The sequence below is a fragment of the Botryllus schlosseri genome, chromosome 12 (genome assembly GCF_051294905.1).
Source record: "Botryllus schlosseri isolate E-star chromosome 12, Bs_hap1, whole genome shotgun sequence".
NCBI classification, from domain to species: domain Eukaryota; kingdom Metazoa; phylum Chordata; class Ascidiacea; order Stolidobranchia; family Styelidae; genus Botryllus; species Botryllus schlosseri.
This window is the reverse complement of record NC_137247.1, coordinates 13,924,118-13,946,858: the sequence shown is the minus strand read 5'-3', so window position 1 is coordinate 13,946,858 and position 22,741 is coordinate 13,924,118. Positions and strand designations below refer to the sequence as shown.

General features: G+C 40.3%; 3 protein-coding genes and 1 long non-coding RNA gene across 5 annotated transcripts in view; 3 read left to right on the top strand and 1 right to left on the bottom strand.

The window, feature by feature from the left end:
- LOC145452351 (prostaglandin G/H synthase 2-like) overlaps positions 1-22,741 on the top strand; it is a 140,033-nt gene that overhangs the window by 95,447 nt on the left and 21,845 nt on the right. The gene's annotated exons all lie outside the window — the stretch shown is intronic.
- On the top strand, positions 8,350-10,278 carry LOC145452779 (uncharacterized). Its single transcript, XR_013919507.1, has 2 exons — positions 8,350-9,353; positions 9,410-10,278. It is a non-coding gene; the product is annotated as an uncharacterized LOC145452779 (long non-coding RNA).
- Positions 13,561-19,913, bottom strand: LOC145452361 (beta/gamma-crystallin-like). 2 transcript variants are annotated; one of them, XM_080330565.1, is made up of 4 exons: positions 19,886-19,913; positions 14,279-14,330; positions 13,880-13,995; positions 13,561-13,805 (listed from the first exon to the last, which is right to left on the bottom strand). In XM_080330565.1, exons 2-4 carry the CDS (start codon positions 14,288-14,290, stop codon positions 13,670-13,672), a joined length of 264 nt encoding a protein of 87 aa, XP_080186691.1. In that variant the 5' UTR covers positions 14,291-14,330; positions 19,886-19,913; the 3' UTR covers positions 13,561-13,669. The 2 variants fall into 2 exon arrangements, with proteins under 2 accessions (XP_080186691.1, XP_080186690.1); XM_080330564.1 differs by lacking the exon at positions 19,886-19,913 and having other exon boundaries at positions 14,279-14,342.
- Positions 19,801-20,650, top strand: LOC145452357 (beta/gamma-crystallin-like). The gene is made up of 3 exons (XM_080330561.1): positions 19,801-19,946; positions 20,210-20,325; positions 20,400-20,650. The coding sequence occupies exons 1-3, from the start codon at positions 19,869-19,871 to the stop codon at positions 20,536-20,538; spliced, it is 333 nt and encodes a 110-aa protein (XP_080186687.1). The 5' UTR covers positions 19,801-19,868; the 3' UTR covers positions 20,539-20,650.

Here is a 22,741-nt window from a genome sequence, read left to right as displayed (position 1 = left end):
AACTACTGCTCACTAACGTCTTGTACCAAAATGGCAATGGCATCGAAAAAATACTAGTAGCAGACAGAAGGTCATCTAGTTATGCCATAAAATTCCCTGGTCAGGCCTGTAGGCCAACAAACCGAGATTGTCAGCTTGAAAAATAAACCAAATGGTATGATACTAACTGACACCCCTCCAAACATAACATAAAAATAAAGATGCGTTACTTCCACGATTTTACCTCGACTAACTAATGGACTCTAATTACGGTTGTTAGAGTATTGCATAAAAGATTTACCAAAGAGGTATGAAAACCTTACGAGAGGCGCTCGTGGAGTAGCAACAATTCAGAAAAGACATTTTTGCACAGTATTCGCGTATCACCTTCGTGGCAGGTGATATCGAAGCCTTTTGATAGCTTTATACATCTTGCGACACAATCGCGGAAGTAACATATAATAATCAAACGATAAAAATGCATCATTCATGCCATGGATAAAATCTTTATGCTTGCCCGCATCCCGCAAACACGCCGAAATAGGCATATGTAACACCAGGAATCATTTGTACATGCATACATTTGATATGCGTTGAAAACATAATATACACAAGGTTCGTACATGGCAGGGTGGACAAACTAAGGCCCGCGGGCCGCATGCGGCCCGCAGCGCCGTTCTGTGCGGCCCGCGAGAATCTAAAGAAACTTTTTAAAATATTGATAAAATGCGTACTAAAAATCGAACTAATGCAGGGACTTGATTAAACTATTTCTTAGTATATTTCACCATGATAATTCTAATACAGTGGTTCTCAAACTGGGGGGCGTGAAAGCATCAGAAGTGGGGCGCAAAGCTGAGCTCAACTGAAAATAATTTTCGCGCTCCGGGCAATTTACCAACAATTTCATAATTGTTGCTCTGCATTTAGTCTGAATTTCACATTTAAAAATCTCTCGTCCATTGTCGTAACCTTCCATTTCCATGCCATCAAACTATCCACTAGGTTTGCTAGCAACCTGCTTGCGCTTTGTTGTTGTTGTTGTTGTTGTTGTTTATTAAAAAGAAAGATTTGGCGCTTATCACCTGTTGGTCTTTTGCACCACGACCAAGAATTGCGTAATAAATGAAAATCAGTCCATGATGGAGTACGTATTGGATAGACATTTAAAAAAAAGTAGCATTACAGTGATACGAAAGAATATCAAGGCGAGAAAAGGGAATTTACAGAGCAGTTGAAGCTTGCGCTTTGTGAAATGACGATAAGGGGGCGCGAAATCGTTCACCATCATAAGGGAGGGGCGTGTCTTAAAAAGTTTGAAAACCACTGTTCTAAGATAAATACTTCCTATATTGTTTTTTATTTCCAATTTCTGGCGCGACAGCCCGATCTCAAGGCCCACACAGTTTAAAAGGTTTCAACTAGGGATGGTGTGAACCTCTGAAAGGTTCAGGTTCGTGTGAACGTGAACCTTTTTGAAAGGTTCTGTGTGAACACGAACGTGAACCTCATGACGTCACGTGACGTCATATTGGTAATTTCAACCCCATATTTAAATTAGGTGATTGCCGATATTAATCTACTGTACACGATACCGAGCGACGACTCGGGGCTACATAATAGCTCAGTACTTAAGTACATATTGACGTTTGAAACCTCGCCAAATGTATGAACTGGGGCAATCAAATGATATAATAATCCCATAAAATCAGTATCTTGCGTCGCTTTGCCAACAATTTCGACCTGATCGGACAATGTGTTCGGCGTCTGAGTATTACCACATGGATATTGAGCAGAGTGTAAAATGGGTTTTATACTTGCTACCGATTAACAAGTTACACAGAAGTATAGCCAACACCCCAGTCGCACGGATTTGGTTTTCATGATACAGTATACATATGCAGTCAAGATTGACCCCGTACGCCTGCTAGATTTTTACATCAGAAGACGATATCAATCTCATTGATTGGTTGAATAAGGATCATTTGCTGACAAAATACAGTATATTTCGCTCTTGATGTCATGTGATTGCGGGTCAAGCTCACAGCACAGAGACACTAAATATGCACAAACGGAATGCTGGATATTTCGAGCAAACTTTTGTAACAATACAAGTAAATTTTTGAGATTGTCAGGGGCATGCTCGTTTAGTGTTGAATGTTTATGCTGCCAGCTCCATGCATAGAGTGGCCCGCAGTTGAAAGTTAATAAATTTGAACCAAAGATGTTATAATGAAGTGAAAATTGCAATATATGAAAAAGGTTCACAGTGCAGAACCTACCAAGGTTCTGTTGTGAACGCGAACCTCAAACTTTCCGAGGTTCACACACAGAACGCGAACGTGAACCTCACGTTCACACAATCCCTAGTTTCAACTGCTAAACATCACAGAAATCCTAAACGAGATAGACATAATTCGGAACACGAGTGGGTTTTCAGATTGGTCACTCCAGTTTTAATTATTTCAGTGATGCGCTTATAAGAACCGATTCGCGCGTGTCTTAGGTGGATTCGTTCTCTGTATTGGTAGAATAGGCATATATATTTTATCTACACATAGTAGAAGCGTGTTTGAAGCTAACATGGTTATGATTCTGTGAGCATTGTGTGTCCTGGAACTGAATGAAAAGTTAACTTAGTAAATCTATGAACAGATCGCTGCTCACAGATTTAAATTTCAATCCTCTTCTAAGAATCGGGACAACCGTCTTTCCTCTCTATAATTTTGACAAAATGGTTATTGAGGTCGACCAGCCTATTAAATTTCGCCACTATCTTTCTGACGCGTGTACGATATCATCAAAGCAATGTTTGGTTTGTTTTAAATCAGTGGTTCCCAACCTGGGCGGGAGGGCCTGAAAGCATCTGAAGGGGCGCGCGAAGAAGCGCGGGTCAACTGAAAAATTTCGCGCTCTGCGCGATTTACCTCCAATTCACGCGCGTTTCTCTATACATAGACCGAATTTCGTATTTTTGAATTCTCTCATCCACAGTCATAACCTTCAAAGCCATCAAACAAACTGTTGGGGTTGCTAGCAACCCGGTTGGATTTAGTGATATGACGATAAGGGGGGCGCGAAATTTTCCACTATCAAAAAAGGGGCGTGTCTAAAGAAAGGTTGGGAACCACTGTTTTAAATAAACAGATATATTATCTCCCTGTCCTCACTATATCATCAAATACCAATATTGCGTTTTGGTTTATAATCCCATTTTATATAGTGCGGCCCGCGAATGAATTCAGATGTTGAATGCGGCCCGCGAGCTCAGAAGTTTGCCCACCCCTGGTATATGGATAGTTCACATACAAGATATTGGCAACTGCGGGGGCACGACGCTCCCCTACCTTCTTACTCTTCGACAATGTTTCTGAAAGTGCAAACTTCAAATATTTATGGGTTAAGTTACTCGCGTATAGCGAAGTTTGGGAAACACTGTTGTAAAGTGTGAATGAATTTGTTCACATTCACTGTTCACTGTTTAGCTTAGTTCATTATTTTCAGAGGTGGTTACTACCGAAATACTTACCCAGTAGTATTTCTCTACTAGTAGTATTTACTCAAGTAAATCAGGTATATTTCGCTACATCTACATCGTCATATTTTGTGATTTGTTTAATTGTCGCTATTTACAATTTTCCAAATAGTAGTATCAGTCGCGTAGCCAGGGAGGGGGGTTTCAGGGGTCGACCATTCTGACGCTAATATTCAGTTGCAATTCAATAAGTCGCATTATCAGTGCTGCGCGCGGCCGCGGCCAATTAGTGAGAAGCGTGTTGCCAATTAGCGAGATTCGTCTGTGCACACTGCACAATGCACATTGCACATGCACAATGTAACGCAGAGGTGTCAAACTGAAATTGCGTCGCAGGCCGGATTCAAGCCTTCAAATCGCTCGCGGGCCGAACCAGTCAACTGATTCCAAAATGTTACCTCGTGCTCTTGCTTTTCACCTGAATACCAAGCTTATATATAGATAAACGCGGATTATAGGGTTTTTAAAGGAGCAAGTCGCAAAACCTTTATTCGTGAACAATGGAATTGGCAAAAAATACGATGATTGTCTGGTTGAATACAGTTAAGAACCGCTAGAACAGTGGCGTTAACGACGATAGAAGTGGTCATATTCTATGATCCCTTTGATTTAGTCGTAGTCTGGCGTTAGCCCTGCATAAGGGTTGCGTCCAATACAAGATATTTAATTGGAAACGCGGACGTTTGGGTTCTGTTTATAAACCGCAAGTCCGGTTTCTCTGATGTCTGGGGATCTATTGGGTCGAAATTGACACAGCAGTGCGACCATATATTTCTCAATTATATATTTGTGACAGTGCAACTAATATATTTTCCCTGTAAACTGTATAATGTATATACCGGTTTCGCAGTGGCGTTTTCGCTGCTGTGAATAACTACTTTTGGGTCCATATTTGTATAAAACTCCGAACTTAGTGTGCACTTTTTGCATTCTTGAAACTGGATGTCGATTTCAACGACTTGTTACGATAATGGTAACTAGTGAGACCACAGAGCCGTAGTCGGATAGTTATAATGGGGCTTATGAATATGGAAATATTTCCTGCAAAATATCTCAAGATTTGTTACAAATGTACTGGAAAATATAAGAATATTTCAATCTACTCAGAATTACTTCGCGGGTCGGATGAAATCGTCTGCCGGGCCGTATGTTTGACACCCCTGATGTAACGCGACGCGATCTCCCGCTGAGATGATTGCGAAATTAGGTCATTGATTGCCGCGCGCTCGACTATTGTCGTCGGCCTGGTTTATCACGTCTTCAACAAGCCTAGTTCCGCTGGCTTGAGGAATCGCACTAAACCATCGATGGTTTGCACAATCGCATATGCCTTGCCTTGTCCGCACGATATCATCGTTGGCCTAAACCAGTGGTTCTTAACCATTTTTGCTCCAGCGCCCCCTTTCAAAAATTATCGTGCTCCAGCGCCCCCTTTCAAAAATTATCGTGCTCCAGCGCCCCAAAAGTTTTCTATAATGCATGAATGAATAGGTGGTAATTGCATATATATGTCGCTATAAACATTTTCTCCTCTCAGCCTACGTAATCAGATTTACCAGTAGCGAGAGTGAGCTGTTGTATTGGAAAATAAAGGTCACGTAATTATTAATTGAACATATTCGGGGGTGCCCGTTGGTACAATTAATTCGTTACATGTTGTTATTTTATTACCTCTTGTCCGCTATAGTCTAAAGATAATGAAACGCATAAACGTATCAATCTAAAATAAGCACACGATGTAAAATTGGTATTTCTCCACTGGCAAATAATTCTCTCTGGTGGATGTTATTTGTCCTGTGGGGTTGGCAATACGGGGAAATTAATGGTAATGGATTTTTGTCTTAGTGTATAAGTAAGTCAACTGAGAATGGGATGCATACATCTGCTCACATTGAATTTAGTACTCTACCCAGTTATTAATTTTAACATGAATGTAACCGGCTATTCCAAACAAAGCAAACTCATTAGGGATGGTGTGAACGTGAGGTTCACGTTCGCGTTCTGTGTGTGAAGTGATCCTCAGAAATTTAGAGGTTCGCGTTCACAAACGAATCTTGGTAGGTTCTGCACTGTGAACCTTTTTCATACATTACAATTTTCACTTCATTATAACATCTTTGGTTGAAACATTTCAACTGCGGGTCGCTATATGCATGACCCCGGCAGCATAAAAAAGTCAACACTAAACGAGCATGCACTTTGACAATCTCAAAAATTTTACTTGCTTTGTCACAAAGGTTTGCTCGAATATTTAGTGACTCGCAATCACACAACATCAAGAACGAAGTGCACTATACATAGGTCGTCAGCGAATGATGCTTATTGAACCAATCAATTAAATTGATATCATTGTCTGATGTAAAAAATCTAGCAGGCGTACGGGGACAATCTTGATTTCATATGTTTATTGTATGATAAAAACCACATCCGTGCGATTGCGTTGTGGGCTACTGCTGTATACCTTGATAAATGGGGTAATATCGGTAGCAAGTATAAAAACCCGTTTTACACTCTGCTATCAATATTAACGTAGCAATACTTCTAAGACGTTGAATACATTGTCCGGTCTGACCTAGACCGTTACGGCGTAAGCTTATATTCCCTTGCAAGTCCTCGTCGAAATCGTTGGCAAAGCGACGGAAGATATTGATTTGATGAGATTATTTGATTGCCCCAGTTGAAACGTTTGACGACGGTTAAAACGTCAATATGTACTTCAGCATTGTGACATTATGTGGCCCGAGGCGTCACTAGGTATCGTGTAGAAATAGGCTATCTCTTCACTGAAATGTAGGGTTTAACATTGCAATTTGACGTCACGTGACGTCATGAGGCCCCCATTCGCGTGCACACAGAACCTTTCAAAAAGGTTCGCGTTCACGCGAATCTGAACCTTTCAGAGGTTCACACCACCCCTTCATATTATATAACATTCATGTGAGGTTGTGAACTACAACACTAGATAGTATCATCCTTTATGATACGATGAAGAAATATTCTGACGATTACATTTTGTAGATCTCAAATAGAAGTATATTTGTGATTCATTTCGTGTACAAAGCTTTAAAACATATTTTATGTACAAGGGGCTCTCACTCTCAAAAGTGATACACAGCAGCTCCTTCTTCGATTTTCACACGGTGTGCGCTGCGGGATATAATACCTAATTCGAAACATGTTGTTGAAAATAACCCTAGCAAGCATGACGGCAGTGTTTTAACGGGAAATTGGCGATCTACAAGTACGTGCAATTCGTTTTACATGAATGATAATAAACCACTACTTTTATGAAAACACAGCAAACATCGTCGTGCAGCGCGACCAAAAATTTCGGGATTTGTCATGTTTTGTGGAATGTTCATTTGCTCTGAATACTCGTTAAGGATATTTACTACTACCACTTCATCTTTTTTCTTCAGCGCCCCCCATATCGCCCCTGAGCGTTTCCGCCCCCTTCAAAATCGCCAGCGTCCCTTGGCCTACACAATCGCATCTGCAATAGACCTGATTCGAAAGATATCATCGCTAGCCTAACTATCGCGTCGGCCTATAGCACGCGTTGGCTCCTATCTCTCGTTGGCTTGGAGACAATGTCGTTAAGAGTATGCTGATTAGCGATTGTGATTATGAGTGACATCGAGAAACTGAATGACATCGAATGTCCTAAATATGTGCGATTGTGCTTGCGTACATACGTAATTGATTTCCGCTAATACTTATACATAACCATCAGAAGATGTGTGTCAAGGCTTGAGTTATAAAAGATGAGAAAGGTTTGAAATTGAATCATACGTAGTGCAAGTTGATTCATAAAATTTCATCATTTCAAAACACCACAACATTTCGACACCATGAAAGATAGGAAGGTGCCGAAACGACCTGGAGTAGTCTCTGAAATCAGACCCCCAGCTGTATACGTAGGCTGCGGAATCGCGGTATATTAAAGAACAAGCTTCAAAGTCTGAGGTTTTATTCCAGGCAGCAAAATTGACAAGTAGTTATCAGTGTTGGGATGACTCGAGTCATGACTTGACTCGAGTCAGAGTCGAGTCACTTTTTCGTATGACTTGACTTGACTCGAGTCACTTTGCTAAAATGACTTGACTTGACTTGACTCAGCGTATCAGAAATGTGGATTGACTCGTGACTCGGAGCAAAATTCACGAGTCAATTTCAAGTCATTAAGTAATCAGTGTCGATAAAAGTCACTGTATCTTGCATATGTTCGGATTGTTCGGGCAACTCTGGTGTAACCCGTGAGAGCGACCAATCATTCAATGATCGTGCGTTTTAATGAGCCTCCATTGTTCTCTCACAAATATATTGATCGCAAACGAAGTGATCGAAGCTTACAGCCTACTTTGTCGTAGACTATAGTATAGTAAAGTAATTTAATAGCGAAATGTCTATTTCTGTTCTGTGTTCTTAACTTAACCAAACCTCTTGTTTTATTGAAATTGAATTCGAAAATAGTTTATATAGTTCTCAACCATTGGCGATGACTCGAGTTGTATCATATAAATTTGCAAAAGGGTAATGTATTGCATCTTATCAATTCGTTTCTCTATTCTCTATTTAGGCTGGTAACTATAAACTGAGGCCGTGCAATTACTTACTGAGTTTATTAGTTCTAATTAAATGTGAGCGATACAGCGCCTTACTTGCGTGTATATTAAACTCTATATTTGTTCATCAGTTCAAAATCAATGACCACTCAATCTGTATTTCAGACAGCGAGCAAAATACAATGACGTAATCACGCCTCATACCTCGAAAAGGCAATTTGACTTGAATTGTGACTTGACTCGTGACTTGACTTGACTTGACTCGACTTGACTCGTGTCACCTCCAAAAATCGACTGACTTGACTTGACTCGAGTCACCTTAGAAAATAGATTGACTTGACTTGACTCGAGTTAAAATGTGCGATGACTCGAAATGACTCGTGACTCGAAGGTAGTGACTTGATCCCAACACTGGTAGTTATATTTTGTGAATTTCAAGCAACTTTTTGCGTGCCGCTCAGGTTTACTCCGCGGTCCGCATTTGGCCCGCAGGCTGCACTTTGCCCAGGTCTACTTTAGATAAAGATATAGATATAGTTAAAGTTTTGAATGCTCTAGGGATCGTCTGAATCAGCCGGTTATGTTTGGCACTTATCAGATGCTTACAGAAAATTGAATTGACTTCCAAGTGTTGTCAAGTTGCAAGTGTCCTTAATGAAAACACGAAAAGAAGTTTAAAGTATGCACATACTATGCTGGATATGATATCTCAACGTCGTTAATGAATGCGCATGCGCAGAAAAGAGTCTCAAGGTGAGCACAGACCATGCTGTATTCTAACCAGCATAGTTTGACTATAGAGGATGTAGGATGGAGTGCAAACCCATTGTTCGCTGTTCAGAATGGTCACGCTTGACTTAGGCTTCTCACTACTATGTTATTTATTGTTTATGTCAGGTACGCCGAGTTTGTTTGGCGATCCAGTTGTTAGTATTTAGCGAATGTAGGTGTTGAAAGTTGGCGTTAGTTTATAATTGGGGATTTGCCATGTACTATTTGTTACAGCAGACCACCTTTTTCTACTATCTATTGCAGGGGAGTCAATGTAATGGCGAGTTTGCGGTACCGGTACCAACATCCTGTAAAAGATTTATTGGTAGAATAACTGCATTAACATAATGATACTTGCCACAATGACAAATTGTGAAACTGCATTTGGAGCAATTTACGTATCGAATCTCGCCTACAGATAATAAGTTCATAAAAATGCCGTCAAGTAATTAATTGCGCAATCTCCGGATTTTGCTCTTCTCGAAGCTACTTTTGGATCATTGGTAAGAGCTCTGTGTGTTAATACCATATGCCAACTCATGGTTAACATTTTGCACAGCGGTTATCGGGCAGTTATTCTAGAAATCCGGATATCTCACAAGTTCGATTTTCTATCAGTACTTGTGTCAGCGAAAGGTCATAAAGAGGACGAAGCAGGGCAATACAACATACGCTCATGCTTCAATCAACCCATGGACAAGTGTCTGTGATGATCCTCAGCCTAAATCCTAGAAGTCCGACTGAAGTGGCATGGGTAATTTTATTTTTGATTTTTTCCACTTGTATTATTCATGTGTGTATCAATTGTATGTGTTTACTTTCGTTGAAGGTCTGAGAATTATCCAAGTAATTAGTTTCGAAAAGTAGATTTGGTCGAGGAGTTGCAAAATTTCATCAGGAAATTGTAGTTGGCTGCGTTACCGATTGCTGGGTACATCTTTGCGTCTACCACAAAAATACTCATGACATTAATATTAGGTGCCGTTTTTACAAATTTGCTCAGTAGGCGAAACCTACTTGAGTACTCCAAATAAACAGATGTATTTCGTTACTGAACACTTCGTGTGTGCTATACGGTGAATCGTGCAAAGGTGATCAAAGTTGCTATCGTTCGTTCTGATGTAGAAGTGGTGATTTTCAAGGTGGTTTTAAAAGTAGGTACTCTAGGCCTAGTTTTGTATAGAAAACTGTCAAGTAGTATAAGTAGTCTAAACATAACCCCATAAGGAAGTAGGGGGAATCTACTTGGAGGAAGTAGGGGGAATCTACTTGGAGTATAAGTATAAGTACTTCTATACTAGCAAACTCCAGAAGTACATGCGGTACACTGCTAAAAGGATCAGTTTTGAAATGTTTTGTGGTCTCTGTCATGTTTTGTTTAACTTGCTGTTTTGTTTAATGTTTGAAATATACCATTCTTCCATTTAACCGTGTTTGCTTATATAGGCCTATACCTATTGTTGTTGAAATGGGTTTTCGGCTATGATATTGATGGATGAGTATTGATAGAACAAAATTCAGTTCAGTTTATTATTAACACCAGGGATATCTAGAACTTCTAGATATCCCTGATTAACACTGTTATTAATCAATATGCCACACAACAAGATTGAGATAAAATGAAGAGATCAGGCACCTACCACGATCGGCCTAGGCTATGTGAGGATGATGAGGTATGAACATTGCGCGCACACAGAACACACAAAGTAATAACGGGACAGCATAAAGGACAAACGGCTAAAAGAGGTGGCACGCGACGAAGGATGTGGTCGCGAAATGAGATTGTGGTTAATAATCTCGGGCGCTGACTAGTATTTGCGAATTAGAAGAGTCAGGGCTGGTTGTCGATCTGTGATCTACGAGGCACTACGGGTTTGAAATACTCATAACGTTTGTTCTACCCTAATAGTAATTGTAGTCATTCGCGTGCTGTTGAAAGCGTGCGGTAGGGCCGACGAAGTTCGTCAGAGACGTGTCGATGGCGATAGGTTACGTTAATCACATCAGAGACATATGGATTGTAGCCAGGTAGCGCTTTATTACCCGCTAAGGACTGAGGTTAATTTATGTATCCAATTTAGTCGTATAATATCGTTCATCAAATGATGAGCGTGCAACAAGTTCCGTGAATAACCTACAACGAAAGAGGATAACCGTGAATAGTGCTGTGGATTCAATATTTAATAGCCCGATACCACTGCGTTCGATGCGTCACAATACGATCGTGAGAAGCCTAAGTCGAGCGTGACCATTCTGAAGGCATTTACGTCTGCCAATTATTCGCCGAACTATTTACGTATTATACTGTAACTAATGTGTGTTTTGATGTTTCCTCTACATCATATGATGCTTTTTAATGATGAATGTGCTGCTAACTCTTTGTAATGAAGCTTTTCGAGGAAGCAATCAAAAGTTACTATCGATGATGCGGATGAATACATAAATACGGTTCTGAGAGTTAGCACTCCATCCTACAGTCTCTATAGTTTGACTATCATATCCAGCATAGTCTGTGCTTAACAGGGCTGTGGAGTCGGTAAATTTTACCACCGACTCCAACAACGACTACCGCTCCAACAATATTACCAATTTACTTCGAAAATTATATGCCACAGTGACGATGACTCTCATATAGTCATTAAACATCTGCAAACATATGATTAACGATGGCATGCAAAATTGATTCATTTTGGCACAGCTCGAATTATTTACTATGCATAACATGAAATAATGCATTTCTAAATATCCTTCCTTTTTCATATTTTATTAAAAAAAATCTAAAACATGGACAAGGTATTGTCAAATTACAAGATTGGTTTCCAGCCTTCTTGTCATTCCCCACAAAATGAAATCTACATTTCCATGCACTTATTAAAATTGCTCCCTTTAATAAAATTTGGTGAGACTTTATTTTGTAAAGACTTGCTATATTGGTGAAAGTTGAGACCCCCAGAATTGAATAATAGCATATGCAATAAAATTAATGAGCAGTGAACTGGTAACCGTAATCGCAATGTTGCGCCTCCGCGAAATTGATATTTAAGCCGACAGAAAAACAGGAAATGTTTGAAATTCTTCTCAATGTAGCGAAGTAGCATCAATTTACATATGTAAATGCCAAATAATGCATGGGTCATACCATACTTGTGAAATTTCCATACCATACCATACTTGCACATTTCCATATTCCATACCAAAATTTCGTTCTGTATCATATCATACCATACCATACCATACCATGCCCTACATTAAGGACTTTCCCAACACTTGCAAATGAATTCAATTTGCTGTATTTATCTTCCAAGTGCCAAGCATGACCGGCTGATTCAGCCGATCCCTAAAGCATTCAAAACTTTAACTATATACTGTAACCTGAGCCAAATAACATCACTACTAATTGGACATCATTTTCGGACTATGTTTACACTCGGACATCATGTCTGCGATATGTTCGGACTACGTGGCTACTCGGACATTATGTCTTGGGTACGATCGGATTGCGTCGCTACCATATGGGACATCATGTCTGGTGTGTGTTTTGACTGCGTTTTTACTCCGACATCATTTCTGACGTGTGTTCGGGATATATGTTGCCACTTGGACATCATGCATGGGGTATGTTCGGACATCCTGTTGGGAGCATGATGATAAAACATTCTCGCCACTCGGACATCGTGCCAGTAATATGTTCGGACTAATCTACGCGACATGTCAGCATTGTCAGGGCATCGAAGAGTCGATTACCTTTCTGAGATACCTCATTCGGTGAGATCAATCCAGAATTCCTACCTAACTGTTGGCGGTTTATCTATAGGCTCCTCTTTGCCATCTCATCTGCGTTCGAAGTGTGTCTTACAAAAAGCCTAGAAGTGAGGCATACCACAAAGTCGGCAGATACGAAATCAAAAACAAGGAGGATCGGTCTGGTTCAAATGACGACAAACACCATCAATACCACGAACAACAGCAACCTCATTGAGCGGTTCAAATTTGGCCAATTAAAATTAGAGGCTTATTGTCGTAATTTGTGCAACGGCAGCACGTCGCTTGATGGCGTTTAATCTAGGATTACCATACGTCCTCTTTTAAGAGGATTTGTCCTCTTTTTTGACTTTTTTGAAAGTGTCATCGGAGGATGCCCTTTTGTCCTCTTTTTTGAGATTTTGTCCTCTTTTTTGAGAATGTTGGTTACATTCATAGCAAAAATTCGACTGAGATGCCCTAAATCAGCACCGAAGTGACGCTCCGGTGGGTATTTCGGGAGCTGAGTGGAAAGTTGACCTCTTTTTAGTCAACCGACCACAAAGTGGGAAAAATTGACCATTGTTTGAGAATTGTCATACGGTTTTGCAAGTCTGAAAATTCTGAAAAAGTGTCGTCTTTTCAGATTTACAAAACATGGTAACCCTACTTAAATCGGCAATCATGGATTGATCGGCATCCGTGTACCTCACCCTTAGAAAACCTTACAAGGCTATTTCTGCACTTTCCTTGTCCAGCGACATATGTACTTGCACATCATACACAGACCGTGTGTATGGCTGTTTGAGTATTCACCATGCCACCCCTTGTTTCACGGCACCATGCCACCCCGACAATATATAACCCCTGTCAGTTCGCCACCGATCACATATATGCTACTAAAGTATGGAAAACCGATGCACAATTGCACACCTGCTATAATTTCGTATAAAACCCGTGACAGCTGTATTTGTGTGTAAGCTTTATTAGGTTTGATATATTGGCAGGTGAACACATTTGCGGTATTTGTAATAAATTCGACAATACAGCCGGTATAGTCCGCTATAATTCACAATTACTACAATGAGTTATAATTAGCTGCAGCCGATGATATAGTTCTGGCTTGTCCTCCCCAGAATGGCGGACTCCGATAATCTCCCGGAACCAAGACATAGGAATTGCCTTTGAAGTCACATTCGTCATACACACGCCATCTTAACAGAAAGAATAACTGTGTTAGTACATATCGTTCATCTCTGTTATACCGTGCATGATGCACATTACTCACATGCCGGATATTACTTTAATTGATGAAGTGATGGCGTTAAAGTCACCCAACCTTGCCTCAGCTGCCGTTAGCTCCTTGGATTTTCCACCATAGTTAATGTCTTCGTATAAAACGATCTGCAAACGATAATTGCGTGTTTAAAGGCTCGATGCGACGTGCGATGATCGGCTTAATTGGGATGAAAATTTCAGCGAATAGAAAGAATTTGAAGCGATGATCTGCGTCGCCAATCTTTTGGGTTACGTTTTCACTGACACATTGTCACTGCGCAAACTCACACCCTTCACGGGGCAATATCAATCAGCGATACAAGGAGCCAGAACGTCGGTGTTGTATTATCTTCAAAGTAATGAAATCTGAGACCATGCAGACATACGGGCTCATTCATAATGTACATACCTGGTAAGACATATCCGAGGAGATACTACTGATGCTATTAGGTTTTGGTAATCTAGAAAGCTCTGTTAGGTACAGGACAAAAGCACTTGAGTAGTCTGAATTGCATATTTTAGAATTCTCACATCAACAATCATAACCTCCCGTGCCTTCAAACTAACCACTGGAATTGCTACCATTCTGTTTCAAAAAATTTCATTTCAAAAAATATTTATGAACGTTCAACGTTCGTTGCTGAAAAGTATAACCGGTCCCCACCCAGTGGGTCCAAAGTCACAACGTCTAGAAGAATGTTTGGTCGCGCCGTTAAAAATAAAATCAACAATAACTGAAATCTTGGCATCAAATTACGTTTCGATTTAGGCTCAGACTTACACATTTCGGCGTGTACAAGTACATACGTATTGCCCGCCAATCTGCAATACTGAATATCTAATACAGTAATTACTAAAGAATATTAGTGCGCAAATTGAACGGTGTATCACCAGGATTCTAAAATAATAGAACGATCGAAATACGATTGTAATAGGCCTATACAGAGGCACTGTAATTATTTGATGGGGGTGGCGTCAGACTAGTTGATATCCAAGGTCGCATCGATTATCCCCATCATATACCAAACAGTGTGCTGCGTGTTTCCTGTGTCATCATTGTTTGTTTTGTGTTTTGAATGGATAAAACTACAGATTCACTCTCTCTCTCTTTCTTTGATTGTCACAAAAAACGAAATGTTCTTAGTGAATATTACTATAAACCAGCGGGAGGTATGTTTTTGTTCGTCATATTTGGTATGAAGGTATTACATGCGGGCAATCGAAGGATCAATTGAATATGAATATTATAAAGTATAAACTAATATGAATACTACTAACTAATATGAATACTATAAACATACCAGCGAGCCCGGCGAGACGCTTCGCGTGTGAATCATTACCACAATACGGCACAAGGAAAGATGTCGATCACTAGATTTCGGGAACTAATCAATTGACGACCTCGACGGGAGAGGGGAGATGGCAGACCGGTGCGCACTGTCGTTTTTTGCAAATTGGCAGCAGTGATACGAGTCACAAGTAAGTTAAACAAGTAGTTTAAACCTACGCTGCGACGCGCTTCGATTTCCTACCACAACATGAAAAAATGAAAATGTTCACACGGGTCACCACCACAACAGTGACATTTCGGCTAGTGATCGGGGCTAATTTACCTGCAATCAATAATAATTCATGCCGTCACAAATCATAAGCATAAGCTTAGCAGTGATAATGAGTATGCATCTTGACCTCCAGGCTACGCCTGAGACTGGCTAAGGGAAGCACTGGTATTCCACGTAAACACCGGTTAATAACCACTGGTCTAGAACAAAACATAATTTGACTCTTACGGCTGGCAATGTAATCACATGCACGGTGAATACTATAACTCGCACAAAAGTATTAATCTAATCTATGCGAACGACGACAAATTTATCATCACGGAAGGACGCCCTTGAAGCGATCTTTCGCAACCGCATGGCACCATTTCAATAACAGAATGTTATAGTTACACCATCGATTCATCCATCGCAATGCGCACTTCAAGCTACATAGCCTTCTTTATATAGTTTCTGAACATCTATATACGAAGAAGTTCAGTGCAAATTGTTCTTCTTTTGCAAATAGAAGCCCGTTTTCCATTCACGTATGTTTTGAGTGCATGCCTCGCTCTTCATGACAATTAGTTGTAATAATGTAATACAATGGATCTCAACATTTTTGACTTCGTGTTGCACAACACTGATGTAAAGGAGATACTCGTAACACCGACAGCTGAATTCACCCTCGCTCATTTAACGGCGTAACCCCGCATGCCAGGCATGATATGCTATATGTAGTTTCGTTTTTATTCGGGACGTTTTCCACATCGTCGAAGGCTCACGCCACGCTACTGGCACTATTATCCGAGGATTACAAAGTAGTATAATACAAACGAAAAAGAAACTAATTAATTACATTGTCAATCCTCATTGGCTTCTCGGGTAGGAATGTTAATAGACATATTAGTTTCTTTTTCCTTTGTGTTATACTACGTTGTAAATCCTCGGAATATAGTGCGAGTAGCGTGGCTTGAGCCTTCGACGATGTGGAAAACGTCCCGAACGAAAACGAAACTACATATAGCATATCATGTCTGGCATGCGAGGCAACGCCCATGAGCAAGGGTGAATCCAGCTGTCGATGTTTCGAGTATCTACTTTACACCAGTGTTGTGCAACACGAAGTCAAAAATGTTGAGATCAATTGTATTACATTATTACAACTAGGTGTCATGAAAGTATAGTATAATACAAACGAAAAAGAAACTAATTTGTCCTTACACATTCCTAAGTCGATATCCGCCCTCGGAATTTAGAATCTTCTCCAAGCCGATTGGAAATCCCTCGCCTTTAGGTAATTACATTGTCAATCCTCATTGGCTTCTCGGGTAGGAATGTTAATGGACAATTGGACATATTAGTTTCTTTTTCGTTTGCGTTATACTACTTTGTAATCCTCGGATAATATTGCCAGTAGCGTGGCGTGAGCCTTCGACGATGTGGAAAAGGTCCCGAACGAAAACGAAACTACATATAGCATATAGCATGTCTGGCATGCGGGGCAACGCCTTATGAGCAAGGGTGAATCCAGCTGTCGATGTTTCGAGTATCTTCTTCACAACATTGTTGTGCAACACGAAGTCAAAAATGTGGAGATCCATTGTATTACATTATTACAACTAGGTGTCATGAAAAGCGAGGCATGAACTCAAAACATACGTGAGTGGAAACGGGCTTCTATTTGCAAAAGAAGAACAATTTGCACTGAACTTCTTCGTATAGAGATGTTCAGAAACTATATAAAGAAGGCTATGTAACTTGAAGTGCGCATTGCGATGGATGATTCGATGGTGTAACTAGAACATTCTGTTATTGAAATGGTGCCATGCGGTTGAACATGATCGCTTCAAGGACGCCCTCCCGTGATAACAAATTTGTCGTCGTTCGCATAGATTAGATTAATAATTTTCTGCGAGTTATAGTATTTACCATACATGTGATTAGATTGCCAGCTGTAAGAGTAAAATTATGTTTTGTTCTAGACCAGTGGTTGCTAACCGGTGTTTGCGTGGAGCACCAGTGGTTCCCTTAGCCAGTCTCAGGCGTACCCTGGAGGTCAAGATGCATGCATACTAGGGATGGTGTGAACCTCTGAAAGGTTCAGGTTCGTGTGAACGCGAACCTTTTTGAAAGGTTCTGTGTGAACACGAACGTGAACCTCGTGACGTCACGTGACGTCATATTGCTAATTTCAACCCTATCTTCCAATGAAGTGATAGCTTATATTAATGCACACGATACCTAGCGAAGACTCGGTCCACATAATGCCACAATGCTGCAGTACATTTCGGCGTTTTAAACGTCGCTAAATGTATGAACAGCGGTAATCAAAGGATATCATAATTGCGTAAAATCAATACATTCCTTCGCTTTGCCAACAATTTCGACGAGGACTTACCAAGGAATATAAGCTTACGCCTCAACGGTCTTAGCCAGACCGGACAATTTGTTCGGAGTCTGAGTATTGCTACATTGATATTAAGCAGAGTGTACAACGGGTTTCTATACTCGCTACCGATACCACAAGCAACAACAAGTTATGCAGCAGTAGCAAGCACTTTAATCGCAGGGATTTGGTTTTAATGATACAGTAAAGATATGAAGTCAAGATTGACCCGGTACGCCCGTTCGATTTTTCACATCAGAAGACGATATCAATGTCATTGATTGGTTGAATAAGCATCATTCGCTGACTACGTATATCGCTCGTGATGTTGTGTGATTGCGGATCAAGCTCACAGTAGAGAGTCACTAAATATTCACAAACGGAAAGTTGGTTATTCCGAGAAAATTTTTGCAACAAAGCAACTAAAACTTTTAAGGTTGTCGAGGTGCATGGTGCATGCTCGTTAAGCGTTGATTTTTTTATGCTGCCAGCACCATGCATGGAGTGGCCCGCAGTTGAAATGCAACAAGTTTGAGCCAAAGATCTTATAACAGAGTGTAAATTACAATTTACCAAAAGGTTCACAGTGCAGAACCTACCAAGGTTCTGTTGTGAACGCGAACCTCTAAATTTCCGAGGTTCACACACAGAACGCGAACGTGAACCTCACGTTCACACCATCCCTAATGCATACTCAAACTCATGCTCACTGCTATGCTTAAGCTTATGATTTGTGACGGAATGAATTATTATTGATTGCAGGCAAATTAGCCCGATCATCAGCCGACATGTCACTGTTGTGGTGGTGACCCGTGTGCACATTTTCTTGTGTTCGTGTTGTGGTAGGAAATCGATGCGCGTCGCAGTGTAGGCTTAAACTTCTTGTTTAACTTACTTGTGACTCGTATCAGTGCTGCCAATTTGCAAAAAAACGACAGAGCGCACCGGTCTGCCATCTGCCATCGAGGTCGTCAATTGATTGGTTCCAGAAATGTAGTGATTAACATCTTTCATTGTGCCATATTGTGGTAATGATTCACTCGTGCAGCGTCTCGCCGGGCTCGCTGGTATGTTTATTATATTCATGGTGTGTGTCGACTCCAATGATCTCTTACACCAAGCCAATTTTCTTCATTTGTATTCCGTTGCTGCCGACTTGTAGCACAACCTACTTCTAGGCTTTTATAATACACTTCTCGGTAGATATGACGTACAAACTAAATTACATATGTTTCTCTTCGGGTTCATATTTATTTGATCCTTCTATTGCCGGCATGTATTCCCTTCATACTAAATATGCAAAACAAAAACATACGTCACACTGGTTTGCAGTAATATTCACCAAAAACCTTTCGTTTTTTTTGTGTGACAATCAGAGAGAGAAAGAGACAGAGAGAGAGAGAGTCTATACTTTTTATCCATTCAAAATACAAAACAAACAATGATGACATAGAAAATATGTAGCGCAGTGCTGGTGGGTATATGCTAAGGATGATCGTTATACGACCTTGGATCTCAACCAGTCCGACCACACCCGCATCAGTGCCTCTGTATATTACAATCGTATTTGATTGGTTTTGATATTTTACAATTCTGTTGTTACACCGTTCAATTTGCGCACTAATATTCTTTAGTAATTACTCTATTAGAAGTGCAATATTGCAGATTTACGGGCAATATGCATGTAGGCTACGTATTTTTATGCCAATATTTGAGTTATTTTTGATTCTATTTTAAGGGGGCGACCAAACATTCTTTTAGGCCGTGTGCCTTTGGTCCCACTGGGTGGGGACCAATGATACTTTTGAGCAAGAACATTGAACGTTCATAAATATATTTTGGAATGATTTTTTTGAAACAGAATGGTAGCAATCTCAGCGGTTAGTTTGATGGCATGGAATGTTATGATTGTTGATGAAAGAATCCTAAAATATGAAATGAATAGTATACGCATAGCAACAACCAATAATTGAAGGTAAATCGCGCGAAGCGCGAAAAAAAATTCAATTGTCCGTAGCTTTGCGTATCTTTTAGATGCTTTCACGCCCCCAGTTTGAGAATCACTGATTTAAATGCTATTGTCCTGTACCTCAGCAGATCTTTCTAGATTACCAAAACCTAATAATATATACTCGGATATGTCTCACAAGGTATGTACAATATGAATGAATCCGTAAGTCTGCATGGTCTCAGATTTGATTAATTTGAAGATAATACAACACCGACGTTCCAGCTCGTTGTATCGCTGATTAATATCACCCGACGAAATGTGTGAATTTGGGCTTTGACAACGCGTCAGTCAAAACGTTACCCCAAAATATTGGCCACGCAGAATTCGCTGGAACTTTTATCCCAATTAAGCCGATGATGGCACGTCGCATTGAGCCTTTAAACACGCAATTATCTTTCGCAGATTGTTCTATACGAACGTGATAACTTTGGTGGGAAATTCCTAGAGCTGACGACAGCTGCGCCAAGGTTAGGTGCCTTTACCTACGTCACTTCATCAATTAAAGTAATATGCGGCACGTGAGTAATGTGCATCGTGTACGGTATAATAGAGATGAACCGTATGTACTAACACAGTCATTTCTTATGTTAAGATGGCATGTGCATGGCGAATGTGACTTGCAAGGCAGCCCACTTGTCGTGCATCCGGGAGAATATCCGAATCCGGCATCCTGGGGCGGATGGCCATGCAACAGTTTATCACCGGCTGAATCTGATTGCGACTCATTGTAGTAATTGTGAATTGTAGCGGACAGCCGGCTGTATGGTCGAATTTATTACAATCACCGCAAATTTGTAAACCTGCTTACATATAACACATAATAAAGCGTACACACAAATGCAACTGTCATATGGGTTCAATAAGAAAATATAGCGTGTGTGCAATTTTGCACCGGTTTCCATGCACCAGTTAGTAGTATATGTGATCGGTTGCGTACTAACAGGGGTTCTTATGGGCGGGGCGGCTTCTGGCTTGATACCGTGAAACCAGGAGCGGCATGGTGATTAGCCTACTCATACAACCATACACATGGTCTGTGCATGATGTGCAAGTGCATATGTCGCTGGACAAGGAAAGTGCGGAGATAGCCTTGTAAAGCTTTCTAAGGGTGAGTTGTACGGATGCTGATCAATCCATGACTGCCGATTAAGCGTCAGTAATCAAACTGCTTCCGTTGCACAGATTACGTTAAGCCTCTTTTCGGAGAATTTTAGTCGGCCTCATTTGAACCGCCGAACGAGGTTGCTGTTGTTTCTGGTGTTCGTGGTGATTGTCGTCATTCACACCAGCCCGATATTACTTATTTTTGATTATGTATTGGCTGACTCTGTGGCATGGCCAACTTCCAGGCTTTTTGTAAAAGACACCGCTAACACGGAAGAGATGGCGAAGAGGAGCATACAGATCAGGGGTCGCAATTAATTTTCTCCGCTGGCCAAATGAGAAGCACAAAATGCGCTGGCGGGCTGAGTCAAAATTTTTAGGTATATTCTTCAGTGTATTAATTTTATTTCTAAATTGAAAACAGTTAAATAAATTGTTAATATATGCTGATGTGTTGATATTAGGTATAATGAGCAAGTGACGGTTATTTATTAAAAAATAAAAATATTCATTTGCTGCCATAAATTCGAAACAATGCTAAACTTGGTACATTTCAAACTCTTCAAACGCCTATCTTCGTTTTTCTATTAATACATCGCATGTATTTTGGTTTGCAGTTAACAAGGAATGTCCCTCTCGCGCAGGAAAATCCAGTGCCAACTGCCAATCAACCTTCGCCTTATACTTACACCTTACAGTCATAGTCGATTGTGACGAATTTTACCCTGCTAGAGTAGTAGCTGCTAGTCTGCGAGCAAGATTCTTGTTTTTAAAACTTTATGTTAGTACAACAACGTGCTGACTAACATGGGCGAAGCTCATGGTTACCACAAAAAAACTAATATTTTATTAGAGTAGTACAAATACAACATGAAATATCATGGTCGTAAGCGTCATTTTATTTTTAACTGAGCTACATACGATACCCTACAACGCTTTCCAGCGACTAATGATAATGAATCGATATTGGGGCTAGTCAGACATGTTACTAGCTGATAGACTATCTAATCATAAAGATTGATCTTGTGGGGACGTCCTTATAATTTCTCGGTCTGGGCAGTGTCTGGGCTATTGTCCTTCAAGGCAATATAAGGCAATATGCTTATCGATGGACTGCTGTTGCCATCGCCGAAACCATTTCAGCTACTTTGGAATAGAGTTGTTGGGCACAAGCGAATAGCTTATTTTGAACAACAACAATAATAATTTGTGATTGAAATCAATTTTAGCATTTCAAAATGCTTTATTACGCGTGCTTACAAAATCACAAATCAGATCGCTGGCCGCGATTGTGGCGACCCCTGGTATATAGTACAAAAACGAATCAAGCTTGGTGCACAGAAGTAAACCATTCTCGTGGTTATGGAAACGCACTGTGATTTGATATGAACTGGTTTTTGCTGTATTCATTTCCCATTCACAATTTCATTCAATTTCCTAGTTTTTGCAAATTCAGTAGTTCTAGTTATAATCTAATTCGAAGAAACACTGTAGCTCTAATTCTAATTATAATCTAATTGAAAAAAAACTGTGAAACTCTAATTCTAATTCTAATCTGATTCGGAAAAGTTGAAAATTTTCAAGTTGTCCAAGTCTGATCGGGAGCGTTCCTCACTTGTGAAGTGGAAAAGCACAGCTACCAAGAAGTTGTTAAAATGCGTCCAAACGACAAAAGTTCCGGACTCACTGTTCTTAATATCCTATTAAGTTTATTTGAATTATTCAACGTCAAAAAAAGTGAGAAATATGGACGGTTTTCATTCGCACTCATCCGGATTTCCATTCGAACCCCGCTAGTCAGTCGCACTGAAATTTTCATTCGCACAAGTC